Source organism: Grus americana, chromosome 5 (genome assembly GCF_028858705.1).
Source record: "Grus americana isolate bGruAme1 chromosome 5, bGruAme1.mat, whole genome shotgun sequence".
NCBI lineage: Eukaryota > Metazoa > Chordata > Aves > Gruiformes > Gruidae > Grus > Grus americana.
The window spans coordinates 57,010,474-57,036,105 of NC_072856.1; the positions used below are offsets into that span (position 1 = coordinate 57,010,474).

Genomic DNA, 25,632 nt, shown 5'->3' on the forward strand with positions numbered 1-25,632 from the left:
CTGCCCTTGAGCTTGACATCCCCTACCAGGCCCTCCTTATTGATGAGAATAAGGTCCAGCATGGCACCTCTCCACGTGGGCTCCTCAATCACTTAGAGGAGAAAGTTGTCATCGACACATTTGTCTAGTAGCAACATGGTTTATTGCCTTCTCTCCTGATTCACCTCACTGAGACTGGAGCATCTGCACTTTTCCTTATGCATTTTTCTTTTCTCATGTTAGCACAGCTGTATTACATGGAGGGCCCAGCACATTGCTAAGGGAACAGCCTAGACCCAGCCTTGCTGCCTCTTTTTCTCTACCTCCAAGGCAGAGTAGCTCTGTGCAGAACTCAGGGGTTTTTTCACTTACATTGTTTCTGGTACCCAGCAGCCAGCCCAAGCACCACCACGCTGTGTTGCAGTCTGTGGTGTAGACATTATCTTCAGGCCAAAATCATTTGAACTTACATTGTTCTTTCCAAGGCATCTGGTAGACAAAGTCTCCAACAAGTAACTGGGAAAAAACTTCAGAGCTTGCTGCCAAAGCAATGGAGAGATAGTGAAATAGTTAGGGTGTCACAGCAGGGATGCTCGCTCAAATGCTGTCAAAACCCTCCTGGTGCTGAGCCCTGGATGGAGCACACTGTGAGCATCCCTCATGTGGGGGGAGCTTGGGCTCTGCCCAGCTTCTCTGTGTCAGGTTGCAGGGTACGAATAGCACGAGGCACATATATCACATTACTGAGCACAGTGGGCTGTAATTAAATACGTGACTCAAGTTCAGAAAGCTCAGCGGTGGCACTGTGGGCAACATTGGCACCTGGTGCAGAGGTGAGCCTGGGGGCCCAACTTCTCATGCTGCCGTGGTGTTTCTCCTGCCTTCATTTCCCCTACCAGCCTCTCCCCCACCTCTCACCCGTCAGCACCTTCGTGTTGGGACTCAGCATGGCCAAGGGAGCAGCTCGTGCACCGCTGGCCCGTGGCCCAAACCCAGCAAAACGCTTCAGGAATGCACTGAGCAGAGCCTGCCTCTTGTTTAGCCTGTTAGCATCGATGTGGTGGTATGGGGGGGGTCCTCAGTACAAATCCGTCCCGCGGTGCATGAGCTCAGCCCAGCACTGCTTGGCTATTATCGACACAGAAATTCAGAAGTGCGGAGGAGAAAACTAGTGACAACATACCGATATCCAAACCTGCTTTTCCTCTCTGAAAGATGCCAGTAGACCTCTTTAAAAGGTCAGCTTGGCATGTGAGATACATTGGCCCCCTTTTTTGATACTTTCAGACATAAGCACATATTTTTCATTATGAAGAGAGGTGTAAGCATCGTTTGATAACTAATAACTGCATCCCAAATGTAAGTTTTAAGAATTCATAGTTTTTCCTCTGTTAAACAAATAAGACTCCAAACCCATTTGACGTGTCAATACCTCGCTGCCTTGTACATGACTTTCCCGGGGTTTTTCACGTCTAGACTTTACTCTGGGGCACGGGTGCAGCTATAGAGCTGCCTTGAGCAATGTTTAATGTAGTCAGAACAGCAGCTACAGTGGAAACGGCATTCATTCCTTAACACTACTGCGGTAAATAGGGATGCTATTTTTAGGGGAAAAAAAAAGTCTCCAGTGTTCAGCCAGCTGTAAGCACTGACATCAAGCAGCTTGTTCCTCAGGGCATTTGCTGTCAGCAACAACTAAACCCTTGGATGGTTTTCATTATTATTAACTATCTTGCCAATTACTTGCCCACTCCATGCTGGAAAATTTTATTGACTGAGAAGGATCAGCTTTCTTCCAGTCCTTATGGACCTCAGTATATATGAGCTGGGTGACAACCGACTCAGAGTGAAAATCACTGAAAAGATCTGTATTTGGCACTGTTGAGTAAGTAACATCTAAGCTGTTTTGGGAGTTGTGGTCCCAGAGGCTTGTGCCATGCACAGGGCGATGGGGAAAGTCCTGAACTGCGACGGTCTTCCAAGGCATCTGCAGTTCTGCATTGCAGGTTGAAAAGCTCTTGCATCACCTGAGTTTTTACTTTGGAAGCGCAGTGTGAAAGGAAACTATCCTTCAAATTTTATCACAGCAGAAAGATCTCACTTCAGTTTTACATCTGCCTCTCCCTGCATGCCACAGCTTGTGGCATTACACAGCATGCCATCGTGCAGTCTCATCTCACACAGTCCTGTTGGCTGGAGGTGTCCTCCCCGCAGCCCTTGCTCCCAGCAGCTGCTGGGTCAGGGGTGAAGATGCTCTGGTCTTCCCCAGCAGGTTGATTTTCCCAGCATCAGACAGAAGGTCAAGTTTTTGTTATTAACTTGACGCCACATTTCCATTTCCTGTTCTTCAATAATTAAGTTAAAATAACGGGTCATTTTCTGTTTCCAAAAACATTGTAACTACCCTCGCTAGCTTTGGCTTGGATGGATGTGATAATGCTTCACACTGATAGAAATAACAGCAGAACTGGCCTACTGCTTTACGTTTTATACCCATATATATGTGTACATATGCTGAGGAAAGTTAGGTACTTACTTTTGAACAGAAGTGACATTTTTCTTTTATTACTAACTGGATTTAAAATAGGGTCGTGTATTGAATTGTCCTGGTAACACAACTGAAGTCCATATTTTGTAGTATTAGTCATAATATTGCAATTTTGTTTATATAATAAAATGAACCAAATGTTTATACTGAAGTATACATTTTATTTTTTTCTTTGAGCTGGTGTATGAATGAATGTAACCATAAGCACAGAGCAGCAAATACCTCCCCATACATTGCAAATGACTAGTAACACAGAAGCAATCACTGACTGTTTAAGTGGAGGGAGGTTAAGGTAAATGTGTCCCTATATTTGGTAAAAAAATCTGTATGGTCTTACTCAAAACAACTTCATCTGCCTCACTACTTTTCACGTTGGCTGTAATAATAATAATAAAAAACCAGGGAGCTCAGATATTCTTACTTGGCCCTCAGAAGCACAAGGTGGGGTTTGGAGGTGTACTTCAATGAATATTTTGAAATCTGGTTATATTCCTCTCCTGGTGTTGCTCTGAGCCAGATAAATGTCTGCTGGCATCGTGGCGTTCGTATCCCAGGTTCAAAGAAATGCAAAATATGAATCCGTCTGAACTCTTGGGCTACGGTAGATTTAATGGTAAGTTGAGCTGCAGTCATGCAGCAAGAAAGCTTGAGAATATACATTTTCTGTCCTGAATTTTCCAATCCTTGGAGCAGAGAACTTTATCTTTTGCATTATTAAAAGAAAATTATTATTTGCCATGATAATAGCAACTACATGAGATGACCAAACAGAGGAAGATGAAGGGATGCTGTGTACAGACACAATGAACGCGTGGGACACAGTGCTTCCTGTGGGATTGCCCACGTGTGGCAGAGCCGCTAGAGCTGGGCAGAAGGACTGAAATCCCTGAACAGCGTTCGGTCCTTGGATTCCACCTGGGCAGTGTTTCTGCCTAGGAAAGGAGGAGATGCCTAGTAAAACCAGCCCTGAAGTTTGCATTTCTGCTGGAGATGGATGAAGTGCAGTGCTCATGCTAGCCCCAGACCCCCCGCTAGCTCCATATGGACCTTTAGGCAGGGGGTGAGGTCTTAGACTGTAAATTGTCCAGGAGAGGTATTAATTTAATCACCATCTGCACTTAACCAGTAGCACACAACAGATGGAGACATTTAACAATAAAATTAAAAGCTCTTTATTTAGAAATGTATTTTATTGGTAGATTCAGACTGCCCGGGGATACCCAGCCGTCTGGCTAACTGCGTGCTGCAGACGGCGTTTCCCAGGAGAAGAGGTGCCTGTGCTGGGCCTTCTCCTTGCTGTCCTCACTTACAGCCTATACGATGCTGGACCTTGAGAGAGAGCAGTAAATGTTTTCAAATCTAAAAAGCTATGAAAAGACAAGCAAAAGAGAGTTTAGACTAACCCTATGTCCCATCAATTTTTCAAATTCACCTTGTAACGTCACACCAGTTAATGGTTCCCAGCTCTCTGCTCTTCCCTTCGGTTCCCAAGTCTCTCTTGCTCTTCATGTTTATGGGAATGTGCAACTTGGCAAAATGTCCACGCGATGGCAGTTCGGTCCCCAGCAGAAAGTTGACAGACGGGGAAGTTCAGCGTGCCCAAGCCTGTGCTCCTTCCTTCTCCGTGCAGCCCGTGGCTCCCAGCAGGTAATAAACATGGCAGTGCGGCCCCTCGGTATCATGTCCTTCACTCAAGGGCATAGAAACACGTTAGAATACAAACAGAAGTTGTTATTAAAGCTTGTTAGGATACAAACAAAAAGTTTTGTAAAAGCTTATCTTTAAAGCTTGAAATACAAGGTAATTTCTGCAATCTACCCAGGCTGAATACTTAGGGATGGGGAGTCATCAGCTGATAATTACATCTGCATGAGAAGCTTTATTCTGAGAGCTTGCCTGTTCTAGACAGGGATCAGAACTATATTACATGGCCTTGCTATCCCATAAAAATGTATAAAAAGGCAAATTTTATCACCTCCCTGTGAGCTGCCCACCAACAAGGTACAAGCAGGAATTTTCCGCAGGAATTATGCCGAGAGTGATTTCAAATGAAAGAACACCTTACAGATAGTTATGATCTATTCTTGAAGTATGCTGAAAAAAAACATTGATGAAACTCAGAAAATCAATATTTCATCAGGAAGTTCATTGAGTGGCTTTAAAGATGTGGTTTCATTAGCTAACTTCAGTTTCCAAGCACTTTCTCCGGTGATGCTATTCTTGTGATTAGCTGTATGTTTCCTAGTGATGGGTATTTGTATCATTAGATCATGGTATATGTTGCCTGACCAAATGGGAAGGAATGTTACCTTTTTTTTTTTTTTTTTCTGAAAACAAGAGGTTATAAACCCCTAGCTTTAACAGGAAAAAAAAAATCAATTAAGATAAACAGAAACAGTAGTTAGATAATATTGTTGGTCTTTGAGAATATAACAACAATGTAATTTCCAGATTAAAAAAAAAAAAATCTCTGTGAAAGCATGTGTACCCAAAACAGAAGGGAAAATCATTCCAGGGTTGTTGCAATTATTTCAAAGCAAAGAAGGAACTACCGGTTCAAGAAAAATCAGTGTTAAGATTCAATGTAACAGAAATCCATATTTTAAAATATGCAACCAGCTTTTGCTCCATTCTGTACTGACAAATGGTCTCTAACACTTTGTACCATTTGACCTTTATCATGAGTCAGTGTTTCTCTGAGGTTGTGGCATTACCACCAAACTCTTGTGCTATGCCATGTGAAGCCAGAAAAGCGATGCTGGACCAAGCGTGCCCAGCGGAGCAGCCCTGCCCACCTGCAGGTGGGAAGTCCATGGATGAAGTGATCAGGTGTATATGTCCTCACAGGGTGCATCAGGTGTCCTTCCTCCCCTCTGCTGAGCACGGTGGCCACCCAAAAGTAAAAGCCCAGGAGCTCCTAACAGGCTTTCACAGCTTTCACAGTTCGATGACAGGTCTCTGGTCCTCCTGCCTCCCCAGGGACTCACTGGGCTGAAGGCACCCGACTCCTGCCCTGCGCAGGACAAACCCAAACGTGGGCAGGTTTGGCCATGCCTGCCGGGAGAGGTGCCGGTTCCTGGGGACTTCAAAAGAAAATCCCTGTCATCCTCTGAGGTCTTCAATACCAGATCTTTCTTTAGCCTAGCTCACTCTACAAAGCCAGTGCAATTTCTTTCATCTGCCTGGTTTTCGAGCATTTTGTGATCTGTGTTTCCATGGCAAGTGCAGTTGAAGTTGGCCAGTAGGTGTTAGCCACTAACTTGCCGGTGAGGGATACGTGGACACGCATCCACACAGGAAAGCAGCATAAATAAGACACAGAGTCACGGCTGCTACAGGTGCTCCTTAAATTCTGCTTCACCACTGACTCCCTGCTGCCTCTCTGTCATTAACAGCCCATTCAAAATTATTTACAGTTTGAAATAAAAATGTAATAGAGGTAAAAATCTCTCACCTTATACCAGCATGTGCTGTTGTTGCTTTGATAGCCTATATCTGCTCTCTCTCATCTGCTAGTCTCAAATGCAAGCAGAAATGACACAAGAAAACCAAGGAAAACCTGCAGATTGTGGTCTTTTAGCACAGTTATTGCTTCTGTTTGGAAACCAAAGCGAGCTGACTCTTGGAGGTGCCTGGCAGATGATTGCTGCATCAGATGGACAGAAACAGGGGGTGCCATGAGTTACATCCTCTCCCTCCTGCTGCGGAGAGGCATGGCCATATGGGAGCTGCTGTGGGAGGGGAGCAGGGGAAAGGCACCCCATTGGAAACAGCAGGGTTGACAACTCCTGCAGCAGCCTCATATGGTGCTCAGAAATGTCAGAGACCCACAGGCAGCAAAACAGACTTGATAATAATCCAGGTAGTTTAGTGTCCTGTCTCCAGCCGGTTGAGTAAAGTTTGTATGGAGGAATAGTGTGTGAATTGGGTTGTCCTGTGAAAGCCCGACAGGCAAGTGGTGTGGTGCTTTCTTTAAAGGGCAGCAGGGTGTTCTGCTTCTCCCTCTCCTGCTGCAGTCACAGCCGTGGGGACAGCAGAGAGGAGTGTCTGCTACTCTGCATACAAGGTGGGCAACCTTCGAAGGGATGGAGTGGGCACAGCAAGCAGGGGCTGCAGCACGGGGAAGGGGCCTCGGGTGCAGGCAGCAGGTCTCAGAGGAGGAAAGAAGGTGGCGGGGGGGGAGGGTTTATAGGAGACTCTGGAGATGCTGCAGGGATAAAAAGGCTGCTGGGCCAAGGGCAGGATGTGAAGACAGGAGGATGCAGTGGGAGGTTTGCGTATCCTCAGAGTTTGGACCATTCAGGGGGTCTTCTTGGAGCATTTGGAGCCTTGCCATTCCTTACAGGAATCCTCAGAGTGCAGAGCTCCTGCTGAGACCAGTGACGGCCCCTGGATCCACCCCCCATCACTTTCCCTGGCTCCTTGTTAGCTAACTTATTCATTAGCCTCCACAACAGCCTGTTGCAATGAGTTCCCTCATTTAACAACTTGTTGTGAAAAATCTCTTCCTCTTTTAGACATGCTGCTGGGTCATTTCAGTGGGTGCCTCCTTGCTCTTGAATTATACCAAGTAATGATTAGTTTGTTTCTATTCATCTCCAAACCACTGATGGTTTTCCAGACCCCTGTCATAATCTCCCTCAGTCATCCTTTTTCCAGTCTGGAGCCCTAATCTCTTCTGCATCTGTTTCTACACCTCTGTTGAGCTGGGGAAAAGAGAGTTTTCGTACACAGTGGGTGTGTTCTAGATTAGTCCCCTATATTAGCACAGTCAGGTATCTTGCTTTGCTCACACTCCTATTTCTAATCACTGCCAATGCTCTGCTTGCTTCTTTGGTCTGCACTGAGCATTAAGCTGACGTTTCCTGAACAGGTGCCACCACTGAATATATATATATATATAATCACTAGGTTGGATGTATACAGTTTGTCTTTCCTCATGCATTACTTTTCATTCACCAGAAATGAATTTCCACAATTTTATGGCTTGGTCCCTTATGTCCTGTGATCCTTATGCAATTTGTGGCAGTCAGCTTTAGATCACCTATTTTAAATAAAACTGTATCATTTCTCATTCCCCTGCTGGATGTTGAATGAGTCTGTTGTATAACACAGGCCCCAAGCAGACTGCTCTGAACATCCTCATCTATTGATTCCTACAGGCAGCAACAGTATATTCCCTTTGCCTCTTGTATTTTAAACAGTTAAAAGTCAACAAAGAGCCTCCACCTTCCTTGTCCCGTGATGGTTTAGTTTGCATAAGAGCCTTCAGCAATGACCCTTATTTAAAACACTTGCGAGGACAAACATATGAAGGTGCAGCACCCTTCCTGACCTCCTCACGCACTTGTGCAAAGCACCACCGCCACCCAGGAAAGCATGCATACATACATACATACATACATACACACATATGTATATACAGATACACACTTGCCAGGCAGTTACCCCGCGTGGATGTATTTGCACACCCAGCGACCCTCCCGCCTCCCCCCCCCGGCACCCGCCCGCCTCGGTGCCGCCGGGCTCTTTAAGCGGGGCCGCCCCGCCCTCCTTCCTCCCTCCACGGCCGGGGGCTCCCGGCTGCCCGGGGAGGAGCGATGGAGGCGCTGGAGGCGGCGGCGGGGCTCCTGCTGGGGCTCTGCCTCCTGGCCGTCGGCCTGTACTGCTGTTACGTGAAATATATCCACGCCAAGTACGACCACATCCCCGGCGCCCCGCGGGAGAGGTAAGGGGCAGGCAAGGCAGGGTCGGGGTGAGGAGGCGGGGGCTCGGGGTGGGTTTTTCAGGTGTGTGCAGTGGGCTTTCCGCCGTTCCCGTGAGCCCCGCGCCCGTTCCCGTGGCTGGCCGGAGCGGTGGACCTTGCACCGCGGCTGGTCTCGCTGCTAGGCTGGAGCCAGGAGGGGATGTCAGAGCAGAAAACAAACACCGCGTATCTCTGCAGGGCGGCCTGCCGGGACGGGCCAGGGCCTTGCTGGTGTGGGCAGGGGTCATGTGGAGGCGGCCAGGCTGGCTGGGAGCAGCGCACGTACGCGCCTGCTTCCCGGGGAGCGCTGGCGGCATCCCGCGGCACTGCCTGCCCGGCGCGGGCTGGCGGGGTGGGATGTGCTGGCCTACATCTGCCCAGCTGGTCGCTCCAGGTGGCCACAGCAGCACGAAGCGAGGGGTTTAGGGTCGCCCATCTGAGCTGTGCGTTTGCTTGGGACGCCAAAGGGACCTGACCAGCAGCACCAGCCGGGCAGGAGGGGTTTTCTGCGCTGGACCAGTGCAGCCTGCCCTCCCTCACAGCTCCACGAGGCACATTGGCACTAACTCCACCAGGCACCTTCCCTGCTCCCCCTCGTGAGCTAGGTGTTGGGTTTCTGCCAAAAAGAAGTAATTCATATGTGGTAAAGGGCAGTGAGATGGCTGCCAGCAAGTCAGTGGCAGTGCTGTCACAAGGAGACACAGTTTCTGCCGGAGTGTGTGGGCTTCCCATTCAGCCTCACCTTTGGGTGCACGTGTCCTCCGTAACTTGCCACAGGAAGAGACACCACACCAGCATGCTCTTACACAGAGCCCTACAGGGACACCAGATGTGGCTGCCTAACTCCCAAGTTTCAGCCTACTTTTGTAGTCAGGGTCAGATACTAAGATTAGAGAGAGGATGGATTTTGTCTTACTTGAACCTGCTTGTCCTTAGGCTCATTCTGAGGTGTGAAGTAACACCCTAGAGTAATGCAGCCACAGGGTTCCCTAGTTGCCTTTTCTGTTCCTTCTTGAGGGTTTGAGGCTTGATGTTGGTGATCAACCTAGGATCCTTCCCAGGAAGGTTTCTAGTACTGGTATGTCTAGGTGGAATCTTGTATGTCATGTGAGCCCGCAGTGCTTGATAGCTTTTTTTCAAAAGTATAATTTGCTAGGGACAGTTTAAAAACCCCAATTTCAGTACCTGTTGCACAAAGACTTCCGCTCCTAAATGTCCAAGGTAAGGAAAATCAAATACCTCCAGCTCTTAAAAGTAATTTATTAAAGAAAAAAAAAAGTAAAGCCAGAAGCTGGGTGCTGTGTGTGGTGGAGGTCTCCCCGGTAGAGGAAAGACATTGACAAACTGGGATGAGTCCAGTGGAGGGCAGCCAGGATGCCCTGGAGGCAGAGAGCTGGGCTCGCTTTGGATGGAGAAGCGGCCACTAAAGGGTGGAGGGGATCTACTGGCTATTTTCAGCTACCTAGTGAGCGGCTATGAGAAGATGGAGCCAGACTCTCCTTGGAGTTGCAAAATGAAGGACAAAGGGCACAAGTTGTCTCAAGGGAAATCCCAGTTAGGTGTAAGGTAAAACACCTTTCACCATGAGGGCGCTCAAACCCTGGCACAAGTGACCAGGTGAGGCTCTGAGCCATGGAACATAGTTCTAATGTTGACTGGCCTGGAGCAGGGAAGTGGCCTGGTGGCCTTCAGAGCTCCTTGCCAACCCAAATTGCTCTGAAATAGGATTCATCTAAATCTAAACACTTCTCAGCTGAGACTGCATCTGGCAAACTGGAGAGGAGCAGCACCAGAAGCAAAGGCTGGCTTGTGTCCAGCTTGCTGCCCACCAGGACTGGCCCGCAGGTTGTAGTCAGCAGATCTGCTCCCCAGCCCACAGCCTATATAGTTTCATGGTATTATTCTGTCCCAGACGCATGCCTTTCCCTCTGCCCTTGGCTCTTTCCCTTTGAGAAAAGCTTAAGAAAGCCGTGTTTTATGATGAACTACAACAGGATCTTATCAAAACCTCAGACCTTGTCTAAGGTCTTATGGCTGTATGATGACAAGATTTCATTAATGCCCTTGATTTCTTGGGCTGATTTATTTTAGCAGAACTAACACAGCATATTCTTAAAGGAGGCTTGTGCAGGACAGACTGGAAAAGTGAGTCCTAGTTGCTTTGCATTGTTTTACCACATGAATGGCTCTCCTGTGAAGAAAGGAGGTCATCTCTTCAAAGATTTGCTTCATATTAAAGATTTAATAGCAAGAAATGGGCAAAAGGGATTTCTTTGCAAATACATGTTTTCAGATAATAGTGGCACATCATCTGAATGTGACTCAAGCCAATCCTTTGCTTAGGTTTTTTTTGCTGTCAGGCAGTAAGTAATTGGGACTTCTTATTAGTGGATGAATGTTTTAGGCCTGTTGTAACACCTGACTTAATTGTATAGTGATGGGGCAGGGGATGAAAAATATCTCTGAGGATTCATGCCTCACACAAGAGGAGCCATGAGTGGGACCTTGCTTCATGCACTGCAGATAGAGCAGTTTCCGGAGCTTTAGTTAGCGAAGGACTCATCTGTCGAGTTTGGGGCTTTCACATCTTTTTGGAGTCCAATTACAATGGAGGAGTCAAACAAGTGAAGGATTAAAAGTTTCTGTAGATGTTGGGTAACTTCGGTTGTTAATTTAAGCACCTCCTGGTTCCAAGAGAAATAAAATAAGAGCCTGTTTTTCCTCTATAGCTTGTTTATACTGAAAAGGATGATAGCATGGCTGTCTGTCTCTCACATGGACAACAGATCTCGAGTGCAGCTTGCTTCATTTAGAGAGGAACTTGGCCAAAACTTCCTTCAGATGTATGCAAAGCTGGTGGGAATTTGCCACTTGCAGCTGAAGGAAGGAATTGATCTCTAACTTTTTAATACAGCTATTGTGCTTGAAGAGTTAACCCTTTTTATTAATTTCTGCAATTTCTATATTAAGCAGTGATTATCCTTCTAGGTTGTCTTCCCCCCCCCCCCCCCAGCATTTGAGTTGACATGGCTTTAGACAGAAGGAGACCATTCCTAATTTTACTCAGTTTAACTCCATTGACAGAACCAAAGTTACGCTTATCAGGGCTGAGTATGTATTAAAGAATATTTGATGCAAATATCTGTTGCATGTACAGAAATGTAATAGTTGCAGCGGAAATTCACTCAGCTAGGCAATGAGCAAAGCAGTTTGCTGGGAGCTCCCACCCAGACCCAAACATCTCCTATAATACAACAAAAAAGACCTTGTCCTGTGTCTCTGCACCGGTCTTCCTGGCTGCAGGAGTACACCAGCCTGTCCCTGGTCCCCAGTTTACCCACATGAGGGCTGGGCTTTGGCACAGCTAGGTGTTATTTTTAATCTTTCCTTACAAGGAGGAAAGCATGAACAGGACTTGTATTGCATCACTGAGCAACAAAGATTACAATCTATACAAAACCCTGTGTTGACATCCTCAACCAACGCTCTCAACCTTCTCAACCTTCATTTTCTGCAGCTTTTTATTTGGCCATCTGCTGATCTTGTGGAGAACGCTGAGGAAGCGGGAGTTTATGCATGATCTCTTACTGCAGTGGTAAGTGGAGACACATCAGTAACATACGATGGGGTAGCCCTGTAACACAAATTGGGAAATCAAGGCACAGAGGCCCTGAATTATATGTGTAGCATCGTTCTGAAGGTTGGTAGAGGAGCTAGAGAGAGAGCATTGATCTTTCTCTTAATGGCTTTATTCGCTGCAGCCTGCAGTAGTTCCCAGTACAAGCAGTTCTCTGCTTTGGTCCTTTGAGGTTATTCGGTCTGAACTGTTATATGTTGGTGGTTTGTGTGCCATAATTCTCTTTTTTTTTTTTTTTTTCTTTTTCTCTTCTCTTTTTGTAGGGCAGAGAAATATGGACCTCTTGTACGATTTAATGCCTTTCACAGAGTCTCGGTAATGGTTCTGAGTCCCGAAGGAGTGAAGGTACTGCAAAATAAAGCCAAATTGAGAGTGGGGATTGGCCTGTCCCTCCAGAAAGAGAGCAGTGGTGCCTGGTGTTCAGGACAGCACGGTGCAGCCAGTCTGTGCCTGTGGAGACAGCAGCTCTGGCTGGGTTAGGAGGATGAGATACTCTGCTCTCTGGGCTGTCCTGATTTTTCCTTGATCAGTTGATTTACGTTGTTGCCTTTATTTAAACAGCAGATAGAGCAAGCATCCCCTATTTCTGAAAAGCAGACTCTCTGCAAGAGCTTAATATCTCAAATGAGCGAGGCACAAGTGACTGAATTTCTTCTTCTAAATCTTTGCAGTAACTACAGAGTGAGATTTTGGGTCATTGGGCAAAAAGTGCTAAAGGCACGCCAAACAAGCTAGCAGCATGGGAACTGGGGAATCAGGGCACACCAAATAATTCATCTAGTCTTCAGACTATTGCTACAGGAGGAAAAGAGCAAATGTATGAGTGGCTTTTTATGTTTTGTCTGGGAAACGGGTTGCGCTCAGTAGTCGCTGACCTGCGATTTGATTTTTAGGAGTTCTTGATGTCACCACAGTACCCAAAGGATCGGATGGTGTACGGTCGTATGTTCAACACACTTGGTGAGAGGTAGGTGAAACACATCTGAAACCATTGCGATCTGAAAATAAGTGAAAGATTAATAACATCACAGGCATGACACTTACTTTGACTCACACTGTTTACCTTCGTGGGGGGATTAATGACTGATTCCAGACATGTGTAAGCAGCATGTACCTATTAAATTATGTGTCAGGTCAAATGTCTTCCCAGTCAGGGAGGAGGTTATGTTGAATTTTTTTTACCTTGATCACATATTATTTTTTTCCCCTGTGGATGTTCAGTTAGTCTCAGAATAGTTTGCTCAAGACCATCATCAAACTCACTTAGATTTTAGAGCACTGAATTATTCCTTAATGCATGGGAGTTTCTAGCTCCTAAGTTCAATAACAAAAAAGGGGATTTTTCTCTGTTAGCCTGAAGCTTTAAAAAATATAATAATCCAGTTGTTACATTAATTATTTGAATAACAACTGTAATGAACCAGCAGCTTATTGGACTCAGCAGTCCATACCAGGCAAAACATATCTGCAGTTCAGTCGTTGTCCACAGTGATGCAACAGCTCTGTACTCAAAGCAGCATGGTGGTCCCTACATGTGGGAAAAAATACAAGAAGGTAGATGTGGAAGAGCTATCTTTGTGACTACACAGGGTTTGGCTGGCTCCCTTGCTGAAAACTGTTCCTTTCCTTGTTTTCCCAAATGCTAGGTGTCTCGGGAATGGCTTGGTAACTGTTTGCAACCATGAGCATTGGCACAAGCAGCGGAAGGTGATGGATCCAGCTTTCAGCCGAACGTAAGGCAAATATCTCTGGGATGATCTAGCTGTTGTTTCTGTTGTATTTTCATGATTCTCCCCATCATTGATCTATTATTTGATATTTACAAAGAGGGAAAAAAAAATTAGTGCCAAAATCATGTTTTACTTCAGAGTCCAACACGCCGTTGCCGTCACAAGTATAATTTGACCAGACTTCCATGGGGCAGTGACACCCATATGAGCTCAGCGACCACAGAAGGGGTTGCGTATCCAGGGGTGTGGTGATGACTGCCTTATCCTATTGGAGAACAGACCTCAGGGGATTTGATGTGGGCAAGCCTCATAATTCACCTGAGGGATTTGCTCTGGGAGATATCGTGTGATTGATAAGCAGGAGGTTGGTCTTGTTTGCTTGTGTGTGCCTTTATGCGTTGCCTTTAGGGTCTGAAGATAAAGTCCGTTTACTTTGGCACGCGCAGGCCAAAGCCCTTTGCCGTGGTAGCCATTGTTTATATGGCAGGATGGAGCAGGGCTGCTATGAGAAGAATTTAGCTCATTTTATCTGTTTGCTTTTTCAAGTATTAAAAAAAAAAAATTAAAAATTATTTATTATAAATAAGAAAAAAATCTTTACAGTTCTCTATGGAAAATAATGAAGGTAATTTTGCCTGCGCAATGGCATCCTCTCCAGAGCCCCCATCCCTCATTTTTATTGATTGTTCAGCTACCTTATTGGTCTGATGGAAACTTTTAATGAAAAAGCAGAGGAGCTGATGAAGAAGCTAGAGGAAAAGGCAGATGGAAAAAAAGAGTTTAGCATGCTGACGATGATGAGCCGGGTGACTTTGGATATCATTGCAAAGGTACCAGCTGTCAACTTTCTTGTTTCCTCTGTGGCTGGCAGGAAGGAATGGAAGTAACGGGTACCAGCAGCAGGACGGGATCGGGAGTCGGAGCCAGGGAACAAGACCTTTACCTAGCAGTGCCAGAAGAGCTGAAGAACTAATTGTGCCACTTCCATTCGGGCTGAGCCGTAGCGAGAGGCAGCTAGGGAAGGGTCTGCACAGCCTAGGTGTGGCCTGCAGGATGGGGACCCTTTGCAAAAGCCCTTACAGCCTCATACCTCCCACCCCTCTGTGCCCAAAGGGGCACACCAGTGCTTGTTCACGTGGGGATGTTGTATTATTACCATTATATGTCAGCATGAAGTCTGCTTTGTGCTAGCTTTTCCCTTCTTGATGCAAAACAGTTTGGGATGAATGGAGGGTAATAGTAAATCATCAATCCCCCCAACAAGGAGGAAGCACAATGTAGATACTACCCTTCCCTCGCAGCCTCCTGCAAGGCAGGATGTATCCTGAGGCATTTTTAGGGGAAGAGGCGGCGGTGTGAGGCTGTCCTGCTCTTTCACCCCAGCGAGCCAGGAGGATTTAGCAAATTGTTGCCTTTTTCTCTCCTGCTCCTCAGGTAGCCTTTGGCTTGGAATTAAACGCACTGAGTGATGACCAGACGCCTTTCCCGCATGCTGTGACCATGATTTTGGAGGGAATGACCAAGACGCGCATCCCCTTCCTGCAGGTCTGTACACACCTTGCTTCAGTCCTCTCTCCTCGTGTGCAGCTGGAAGCCCTGCTCCTGCACCAGTGGGCTGGAGCTGTGCAAGATCCGTGTACGATGGAGAACGGGTCATCAGTAGCTCTTTCCCTCTGACATACATTGAGATAAGATTCATTAGTGCTATAAAACGCTTGCAAAATTAACATTTAATGCTTCCTTTCTGACTTTCTGCCTTCTCTTCCCCGTTCATGTGTTGTCTTCTCATGTGGTTTTACACTTTCACACTCATCTCCGCAAGAATTGAGACTTTTCTTGTTTGTCTAAGAAGGATGCAGCCTTTGGTCAAGGTGGAAGAAATTTGAACTTTCTTACCATTAAAAATTATATTTTTGACCAAAATTCATATACTAGGAAATTAGGGATGTAATCTGAAATTTTAAAGTTAAAAATCATTCCACAGTTTCTCATGAAAGCTGTACTTCAGGCTCTTTGAGCTCCCATTTTCCTTTTTGGGCCCAGAGGTGAGATTCTGTATCTCATGCTGCAGTTTCTCTCCGTAGAGGGCTGAGGAATTTTGCTGATGGTGCTCAAAACATCGTTTCTGACAAGGCAGGACATCACCATGCCCAGATTGGAATATTTCTCATTTCAGCCTAAACCCTTCACCTTGGGCATGTTCACTTTGTTCTGTGAAGAGCAGATGTTTTTGTGACAAATGTCATTTAGCAGAAAATGATGTGCTCACTTAAAAAATATTGTCAAGCATTATTTTTCGCTAGCAAAAGCAATAAAATGACTAAAGAAATTCTGTATTCAGTACATGTCAGGGAAAGAGAAGCTGGAGGTCAGGGAGAGCGTGAGGCTGCTGCGGCGTGTGGGGAAGGAGTGCATCGACCAGAGGAGAGAGGCCATCCAGAACGGGAAGGAAGTCACGCTGGATATTCTTACGCAGATACTGAAAGGAGATGGTAAGGGACGCGTTGCTGTTGCAGTTAATTAATCTGTGGCCTGTTTTGCCATGAGATTTCATAGCGTGATTTGGGTTGGAAGGGACCTTAAAGATCACCTAGTTCCAACCCCCCTGCCATGGGCAGGGACACCCTCCACCAGACCAGGTTGCCCAAAGCCCCATCCAACCTGGCCTTGAACACTTCCAGGGATGGGGCATCCACAGCTTCTCTGGGCAACCTGTTCCAGTGCCTCACCACCCTCCTGGGGAAGAATTGGGGATGCTTATTTTGGGGATCTGAACTTCGATCCTCTAATGTCTTCAGAAGGATTTTTTTCACACTGAAGATAGTGAGAGTTGCTTTGAAAATTCCCCATTTCTTTGTGTTGTGTCAAATATTGGTTGCAAGTCACCACTGAGTTGCCCACTCATCATCCCCTCCTGATGCCACCTCAGACAAAATGTGCAAAATGGGGCAGAGCATTCTGGCTGTTCCAACCGGGGCACAAGAATGTTTTCTAATCTGTTTGCTTTTCTTTCTTGACAGCTCTGGAGGAAACTAGAGATGACGAAAACATTCTGGATAACTTTATCACTTTCTTTGTTGCGGGTTGGTAGCTGTTGTAATGTTTAGCTATGTCACGTGGGAAGCTGTACTCATTTTTGGGCCATCTGTAGGGTCACGACTAATGTCCTTGTTCACTCTGTGTGATGCTGCTGTAACCAGGAGTCACTTGGCTGGAAGACAGCAGTATTACACTGGTGTAGGACCAGCTGGGTGAGGTCTGAAGAGAACTCCTGGTTTTCTCATAGGCAAATGATGCGTTATCCTCCTTTGGGCATATCAACACAGCAAATAATGCCAGGCCGATGGCTTCCAACCTGCAGTGCAGAGGGCAGCGCTGCTCACTGGGGTGCAAGGCTGTTCCTCACGGGGTTCTGACCCTTCCTCCCAGATCCTGCTGAACCCCACTGAAAGCATCTTTAATATATTCCACATGTCTTTGCATCACCTTACCCACCAGACTAAATGCCATTCTTGCGTTAAGAGTGTTAGGCTTGACAGTGCCCTCTCCCATCAACTGCTGACTATCAGAAAAATCAGGGTCCGAGATGATATGTGAGGTGAATAACGTAGAAAAAACAGTCTTGCAAGTCAGTAGGATTTAGGTTCCTAAGAAGGTGAGGTCAAAACACTGTTCTTTAACAAGAAAGATGTTATTGCAACAAATACATCTTTGCAGAAGTCTTGTTTTCTGTGATGCTTCACAATAATACATATGCCTACCCATGGAAAAATGAAAACTATCCACATAAAGCCAGTCTTTCAAAGAAAGCTGTTTAGAAGCTCTGTTTCCCCTCAAAACCAGTAAATCCTTGCTTCTCGCAGGCCCATGTGTCCCATAATATGACAAGGCAAATACCGAACCTCGCTGGCACTCCTGTTAGGGAGCTCATAACCAGTAGGTGCCGTATGCAGCCGTTGCAGCTTTGCGTTGAGCAAGATGACTTATACCTTTACCAGCTAGGTCTTGTTCTTGTCATTCTTGAAAGCTCCTTACGTAGAATTTACATCCCTTTTAGTGTGTCCTTTAATTTCTAGCATACTTGAAATTAAACATCCAAGGCCCGATGTTTAAAGTTTCCTGTTCACAGTCACACTAGTAGACCATCTTTGTATCATGTTATTTCATACTAACCTTTAAACCAATTTTTTGTGTCGTTAGGTCATGAAACCCTTGCCAATCAGTTGTCATTTACAGTAATGGCACTGGGTCAGCATCCTGAAATCCTGGAAAGGTACGTGTGCTCCAATTTGCAAACCCAGCTTGCTGTTAATTTCAAGGTGAACTTAATTATAAGGATTATTAAAAAGCTAGGATTAATTCCCAATAAATTCTAGCCTCCCTTCCAAAATAAACAGTTTCATGGTCCCAATATATTCAAAATTTTGAAGAAAGTTATGATTAATTACTTCAGTTCCATCTAAGATTTTTTTCAAAGCCTTTACACAAAGCTGGTCCTGAATCCTGCCTGATTTGGCTGCGCCATACGCACATTGCTCCAGCCTGATAGGAGGCGCAAGTTCAGGTAGGCTGGCTGGGAATCAGTAGGCATTGTGCCTGAGGATGGGAATCGAAGTCCAGCTCAGTGTCTGGAAAGTAAAAAATGTAATTTGTCACCTTGCCTAGCAAGAAATAGGTGTCTGCAACTAACTTTTTTTTTTTTTTTTAATTTAACTGTAGGCTTTATGCTGAAGTGGATGAAGTTCTTTGTGCCAAGAGAGACATTAACCACGAGGATCTTAGCAAACTCACGTACTTATCGCAGGTACAGTAGGAGTGAGATAAAATACCAGTCAGAGCTGTTGGTTAGCACTCCTGCCATCTCATGGGACTGCCAAGAGGAGCCACACACGTAAAATTTTAAGAGCAATGCCAATATTTAATCCTGATAGCTGACCCTCCCAGAGAGTCAGCGAGCAGGTGCCATGTGCCATTTGCAGCAGCCCAGCCTTGTTGGGAAGGATGCTCCTAGAATTTCTTTCCAAAATCCCACATGATTCTTTCACTGCTTGCTTTAATTATTACCAATCTGGGAGCTAGACCAGAGTTGCTTGATCCCTACCTGTGTAAGCTGAAACCATAGCTGTATTTTAAGAAGGGCTTGCAACTTCAAGCCCAACCTGTGCATGAGTCCCAGGCCCTTTCCAAACTCACAACTCTTGCTTGATTATTGTTAAAGCGTTTTCAGCTATGATCTCACCATGTGCCATAAACTCAGCAGGATTTGAGGACATCAAAAAATAATGGCTATCTTTTTGTGATTCCAATTTTTTATTATGCAGTCTTGAAACTCTCTTCAGTCACTCGGGGCGGGGGGAGGGAAGTTTGGTCCTAAAAAAGGTCCTGTGTGTAGAAATACTGCTTGGTAATGAACTGCAAAGCCAGGGCTTGGTTACTCGCCAGCCTTTGTGTTGCATATCCTTTTTTACAAGATGAGGGACACCAGTAGCCCTCAGGAGAGGCTGAATCACAGTCCTGGCACCTATTCTCCCTGCTTAAATTCCATGTGATTTTAGTAATCTGCCATGATGGCTCTTCTGTTAAACTGCCCTGTCGAGGTGTGTGATGGTGTTTTACCATTTACTATATCCCATCCCACAAATCACTGTGCTTCGACAACGGATGGATTTCAGAGGTGCATTTCTCATAAGGAAAACACATCTCTGTGTCATTACAGAAATCATCAGATTTCTTTAGGCTTCTTCAAACACCATCACAATTACCACTCCAATTAGGATGAGGTATCTAATCCTTTCAGTTTTAAGACAGATCACATGAGAGCCTCTCAAAGACAACCGTTAATTTAACAGAACAAACTTGGATCTGTACAGCCAAAATCACAGTCACCCTTGGTCAGAGCCAGTCCATCACTGGAGTATCAGAGACCATGGGATTCCTCTCCTATTGCTCAGGCAGTTCTGAATCCTTTTGTCCATGCTTCTTTTTCATTAATCCACTCGTGCATACACACTGTTAATTGCATTTGCAGTGCGATGCTAATGTGCACTGTTAATTAGGTTTCACTTTGATGAAATAAGCCATTCTTACAGTTCACTACCACCAAAAGAAATGATCTCGTTCCATTTTTTTCTCACTGTTCCCTGTACATTTTCCTTTGCCAGGCTGTGTTTTTGTCATTTTGGTGCTCTGACCTGGCTCAGCTCCCCGAGCAGCAGAAGCAGGACAAAGGCAGGAGGGGGGAGCATAGTGCTGAGAGTGGGAAGGAGGTGGGAGCAACCACCTGTCCTCATGGCAGCTGGCGCTGAGAACGGCTCACTGGGGCCACGAGACTCCACTTTTAGAATTTTTCCCTTTGAATTTGCCTCCCAGTAATTTTTCGCTTAGTTGTTGACCTGCCTTGAGGTGTTAGATCTGTTCAATGCGTGGTATGTCCTGTGGGATTTGGCTGCTTTTTCTCTGTATTTTAACCAGTCATAAGAAAGTACCAGGCCTGAAGGAGCTGACTTAGCCATATATTTTGCCCACAGGAGTCCAAGGCAGATACACCAGCATCTGTTCCACAAGTCAGAAGCTCCCATTTAGCCAAAGCGAAAGGCCATAGGGAGATAATTAATGGTATTTCTGCTTCCTACACTGTATTAACTAACTGACCTTTTGTGCTTTTTGCTGATTCAGGTTTTGAAGGAATCGCTGCGCCTGTACCCACCCGTCCCAGGGACGGTACGCCGGATGGAGAAGGAGTGTGTCATCAACGGTGTCAGAATTCCTGCAAACACATCGCTCGTTGTGAGTCCCATCCACCAGCAGCACCTTTTACCTGCTGCAGTCAATCCAAATGTAATGGATCTGTGTATCAGAGGGCCAAAATCCTCCCTGGGCATATTTCTACTGCCCTCTCTGAAACTTTGGCCAAAACTGAGGTATGAATTGGGCCTCTGGATCGGTTTTGCCTGGGGAGTGGAAGGCAGTTATGGTTTTGTACCTGTGAAAGCAGAGAGGCATTTTCAGTCTGCTCCTGACTAATGCAAATAAACTCTTTCTTGACAGTTCAGCACTTATGTAATGGGGAGGATGGAAAAGTATTTCAAGGATCCACTCACTTTCGATCCAGACCGATTTAGCAAAGATGCACCTAAGTGAGTTTCTTTTTGCTCTCAGGTTATTAAATATGTAATAAGGAACCATTACAGGAAGAGTTTTGAAGAAAGTAGAATACAGCTATTTTTCCATTCCAGTATAAGTAATGCTAAAGCCTTATCCAAATGCAAATAGAGAGCAATAATGTGCAGCTTCTGTTCAGAAGTTCTTTATACCACATGATACCTTACAAAAAAAATCAATACCAATGTTACTTAATGTTTACATTGAGGTAAATAAACAAGGTTTGGGCCCAAACTAGGTTGAATATTTGCCTTAATGCAACACAGACATTTAACGTGTGGCAGCCCTGGCCCAAGGATGCTGTGAAGTGTCTCTATATTAGGAAGGGGACAAGGGACAGAAGATGCTGTTCAGCCACGTGGGCAGGCAGCCTAAGCCTAACCAGTAGGCGGGAGTGCAATAGGAGGGACCAGTGACCTAAACAGGTGGTGCTGATCCCTGCATCTCACTACTTCATGAGTCAGGGGGTTTTACTTCAGCCTAGAGTTAGTCTGGGGTCCTCAACCAAATGCCCCCTCACTCGCACGGTTCAGAGCTGTCCAAAGGAGCAATAATTGGGTGGATCATTACGTCCCTGTGAAGGGCTAGAGAGCATTTAGAGTATGCTTGACATTCAGCTTTGCACACATCAAAACACCTCTGTGAGCTGAGCAGTACAGTAAGTGGAGATGACAAGGAAACTTGCTGCAGAGCTGTATTGCTGCTCTGAAGCAAAAAAAAAATAATGTTAATTTGGAGATTGTCTTAACAAGTCAGCTAGGTGAGGTGGTATTTAGACCATTTCCTTGCTGCTGTGATGAAATGTGTGCTTGTTTCTTTACAACCAAGCCGTCAGAATGACAGATTTGAACGTTCTTCTTTGCAGGCCGTATTACTGCTATTTTCCATTCTCTCTGGGCCCCCGATCCTGCATCGGGCAGGCGTTTGCACAGGTAAGCGGAGGCCTGGAACAATGCTTCGTAGTGAGCACTTGGGGTGTGCTGGCCGTGGCTGGTGGGGGGACCAAAGGCCACACTGATGGTGCACTGACCCTCCTCTCTCCAGAGCAAAGATCCCCACCGTACTCATGACAGGGCATGTCTCTAAAGTGCTGTCATGTGAGCAGACATACGTGTACCAAACTGGTCCTGCATCACCTGTGCCCACATGCAGCCAAGGTGCCTGCAGGGGAGGGGTGCAGGCTGCTCTCCCTCTGAACTGTCCTGGGTCACCCTGCTTGAATCCAACCCCCTTGATGGGAATTGCAGTCAACATCCCTTTGCCAGCTGAGGTCAGACACGTGGTGGGGGGTGTGCAGGGGCTCTTGGGGACCATCCTGTGGTTGCAGCTGGCAGAGACAAGGCAGGAAAAACATCAGCTGGCAGAAGGGCACAAGCCAGGACTGGCACTGAGAAGGTGGAGAGGGGGCTGCATGGATGGGAGGAACAATTTAGTGAAGTCTGTGATTACTTGAGTGTGGCAAAGAGCATTTTGGAAGGACAGTAGGAGACCTGCTCTTTGGGTCTGTGCTGTTGAGTTCATCTAAGCATCAGTGCTGAAAATCTTCAAGTTAAAGTGCTTGGTTTTACCTCTGATTTCCAAAATGGGGTTAACACATGAACACAGGGACAGATCTTTGTGCCTGTCGGTTGTCTTCAAATCCAGGAAGCCCCAGGCGACTCTTCTTTCTGCCCAAACTCAGCTACGTTAAGAGTAACATTGGAATCTTAAATCTCTCTATTGACAAAGCAGCATGGTGTAATACACGGGCTTTAAGCAGGTGCAGTCCAAGCTGTATTTGCTGTCACTGATAAGTTTGGGGTTTTTTTTCTTAACAGATGGAGGCGAAAGTGGTGATGGCAAAACTGCTGCAGAGGTTTGAATTCCAGCTGGTACCAGGGCAGAGTTTTAAACTCTTGGATGCTGGAACCGTTAGGCCGCTAGATGGAGTAATGTGTAAATTAAAGCCAAGGAGCACTGCAAGAGGCTGCCAGGAGTGACTGCTCAGGAAAGGAGCGTGACACGGTAGTGGTAGCGTTTCTTCTGATTTTGAAGATCTTCACACTAATCAAAGATTAGATTTTGCAGGCCCCTTTAGAGTGTTACTAGACTGAATTTTTTCCTAGCCTTCCTCATCATTCACTGAAGAAAACCTTAGGAGAGTCACTCTAGATATGTTTGAGCATCTCTGATGTGGAAGCGTACCTGGAATTGCAAAGCCTGTATTTTCCTGGGGGACTGTTTGGTTCTGACCAGACTTGGAAAAGAATGTCCTTTCACTGGAGTATCCCTGGAGCTCCACACGAACCTACACTCAAATCCCAGCTGATAGTTTCTACTAAGTTTACTTCCAACACAACATGGTCTAAGTAAGCCCTTGTTCGGGGAGTTTCCTGTTTACACAATGACACAAAAATCAGAGACTGAGGCCACTACTTTTCCCGGTTTCTTCTGCCTCATTTTTATTCAGTTTCTCCTACTTTTCTTACAGTATTATTCAGAGCACAGATGCCCAGTCCATGCTGTTGAAAGGGGCTCTCCTGCTTCCTGCTACCCCTCTCCACAGCCCGTGCCTTTTCCTGAGATGCTCTTCTTTTGAGGGGGAGGGTATCTTGCTGGGTTTATTTTAACTTGGATCATTTTCCCCATCTGGTTTACCACAAAGCTATACCAACACTTGGGCTAGATGGTCTAGTAGGTACAGCAGGGTTGGAAGTAAGCGCCTGCAACCAAATGCTGCTTAAAATGATACTGCCGCTGAAGAAATGCATCTGCAACTTGAGGCAGCGGCAGGAGGAGATCCTGTACCCCCTTCTTCCACAGATGGACCAGAATTGCTCACTGCATGCAGGCTTGCAGCCTGGCTCTGCTAGGGAAAAAAAAAAAACAACCATCGTGTGAAAATGCCACCTTCTGGAAATACATGGATACCTAACATGAGTTTGGGCCTTCTCTGTCATGAAACACAGGGAATTCAAGACAATTGGTGCTGCCACTGTTATTTCTTACCTTTTTGAATTAAAGGGGCAAGAACCCAGTCTGTACGCCGTCAAGTTCCCATGGTGGTTTCCATACCAGGAGCTTTCCCTGGCTCTGCCCCTGTTGTGCAGAGTCTCATTCAGTGCAGCAGTGGGACAGCAGGCCGATAAGGTTGATGTGGTTTTTGATATCATAAGCAATGTCATACTAACTCTGTATGTACTAACATACATAGAGGTACCAATACCTGTACTGCTAGGGAGAGTTTAGTCCAGCTATCAGTAGGTAAGCTCTCCAGTCCCTTGTGCTGGAGATCTGCTTATATCCTCCTCGACATCAATAAAATCTCATTGGAAAACTGAGGGCTCTCCAGCTGGATGTGTGTTCCCGAGGCGGTTGGGAGTGGGATGCTTGATGCCAGTCCTGCTAGATGTGCTAGTGGTGTAATGAAAGGTTGAAGCCTGAGAATATGTCAGAGGGAGGGAAGTATCTCAGGGGTGTAGGGAGTGGTAGGGAAAGCTGTGAACATCACACAGACAGCTTGACAGACATGCTGGCAAATCTTGCTGTGGAGATGCAAGACGCCACCATGCCAGCTCTCCACTCTGCCCTACTAATGAATGAGTCAAGATGCATTAGTCTCACAAACGCTCTCTTCTGCTACCTCTGCAGTGGGGACAGGTACCTCCAAGGAGGGCTCGAGGGGAGTGGTAGCATGTTAAAACCCCGCAGTGAGTTTGGTCTGACCTCATCTGCCCAAGACCAGTGCTTCCTGCTCTGTGCTTCCCCCCTCAGATGATGCTCTTCCTGCTCTCTCTGCAAGCCCGAATGCCATCCAGCTCCCCAGGGACTGCTGACACAGGCCTTTCTCCTCTTACACCCAAGAGCTCTTATCAGACTGTTGCCTGGCAATGCTGATCGCTTTCCAGCAGATGGCAAGCTCTCCTTGTCGATGCACCCAACGGGATCAGTGCTCCTCAGCTTTGACAGCTCCTTCTCTTGGAAGATCACCTGTCCTGGGCTCCTCCAGGGCATCATAAGGCAGGAGCAGATGATGTCCTGTGATGTTGTGCAAACACCCTGCAGTGTTTTGTCCTGCACTCCCAGCGGGGAGGTGATACCCTGTCTGCCAAAAAAAAAAAAAAAAAGGGGGCAGGATCAGGAAAGCTGCTCTTTGGGGCCCTGCACGCCAGCTGGGCGCTGGCACAGGCTCTGCCAAACCCTGTTAGGAAGCTTCAGGCAGACCCAGCTGTGACAGCCATAGGTATGAAGAAGCTGGGGGCTGCAGCTTTCATGGAAAGCACACAGAAGGACAGTTTTTCCTTATTCTGGGGAAGACAAACATTATTTTGCTTCTGGGGCAAGCAATCATTATCTGCACCAAGCCCTCTGCTTGGGATCATGGCCAGGAAGGAAAAAAAGCAGAGCAAGGTCTGTCTCCCCAGCTGCTTGTAGGAGCAGTTCCTTTTCTTATTATCCTTTTACTGGCTGTTGGGCAAAACAAAGAAAAATCTGGAGATGGCTGGTGGGGTGATTTTTTCTCTGGATTCCACCCAGGTGGGGCCCGGTGCAGCCCTGTGTGGCGTGCCTGGATTCAAAAGGGTTTCTCAGTTGACATGAACTGCAAAGCCAGGCTGCTCAGGACAGCTCCTGTCCCTGCACCCTGCAGGTAGGAGCCTGCCCTCCAGCAGCTCCTCTTGCTTTCACCCTCCCCAGATGTCCACACCTGCAGATGGACAAGAACTCTGGAGGCAGCCAGAAGCTCAGCTGGCAGGAGTCAAGGTAAGCAGCTGCCCCCAAAGCTGAGGGCACTAGTGGTGACACTCGCGCCTAAGAGTCTTTATCAGAGGTGTCTGTCTTCCTCCTGTTCTGA

At 46.4% G+C, this 25,632-nt stretch overlaps 1 protein-coding gene across 1 annotated transcript; it reads left to right on the top strand.

The window, feature by feature from the left end:
* Positions 1-8,102: 8,102 nt before the first annotated feature.
* On the top strand, positions 8,103-24,121 carry LOC129207271 (cholesterol 24-hydroxylase). The gene is made up of 15 exons (XM_054827955.1): positions 8,103-8,255; positions 11,791-11,868; positions 12,174-12,255; positions 12,804-12,877; positions 13,557-13,643; positions 14,332-14,470; positions 15,075-15,185; positions 15,982-16,132; positions 16,661-16,723; positions 17,841-17,913; positions 18,360-18,444; positions 20,316-20,426; positions 20,688-20,776; positions 21,667-21,733; positions 22,619-24,121. Exons 1-15 carry the CDS (start codon positions 8,128-8,130, stop codon positions 22,778-22,780), a joined length of 1,500 nt encoding a protein of 499 aa, XP_054683930.1. The 5' UTR covers positions 8,103-8,127; the 3' UTR covers positions 22,781-24,121.
* Positions 24,122-25,632: the final 1,511 nt, after the last annotated feature.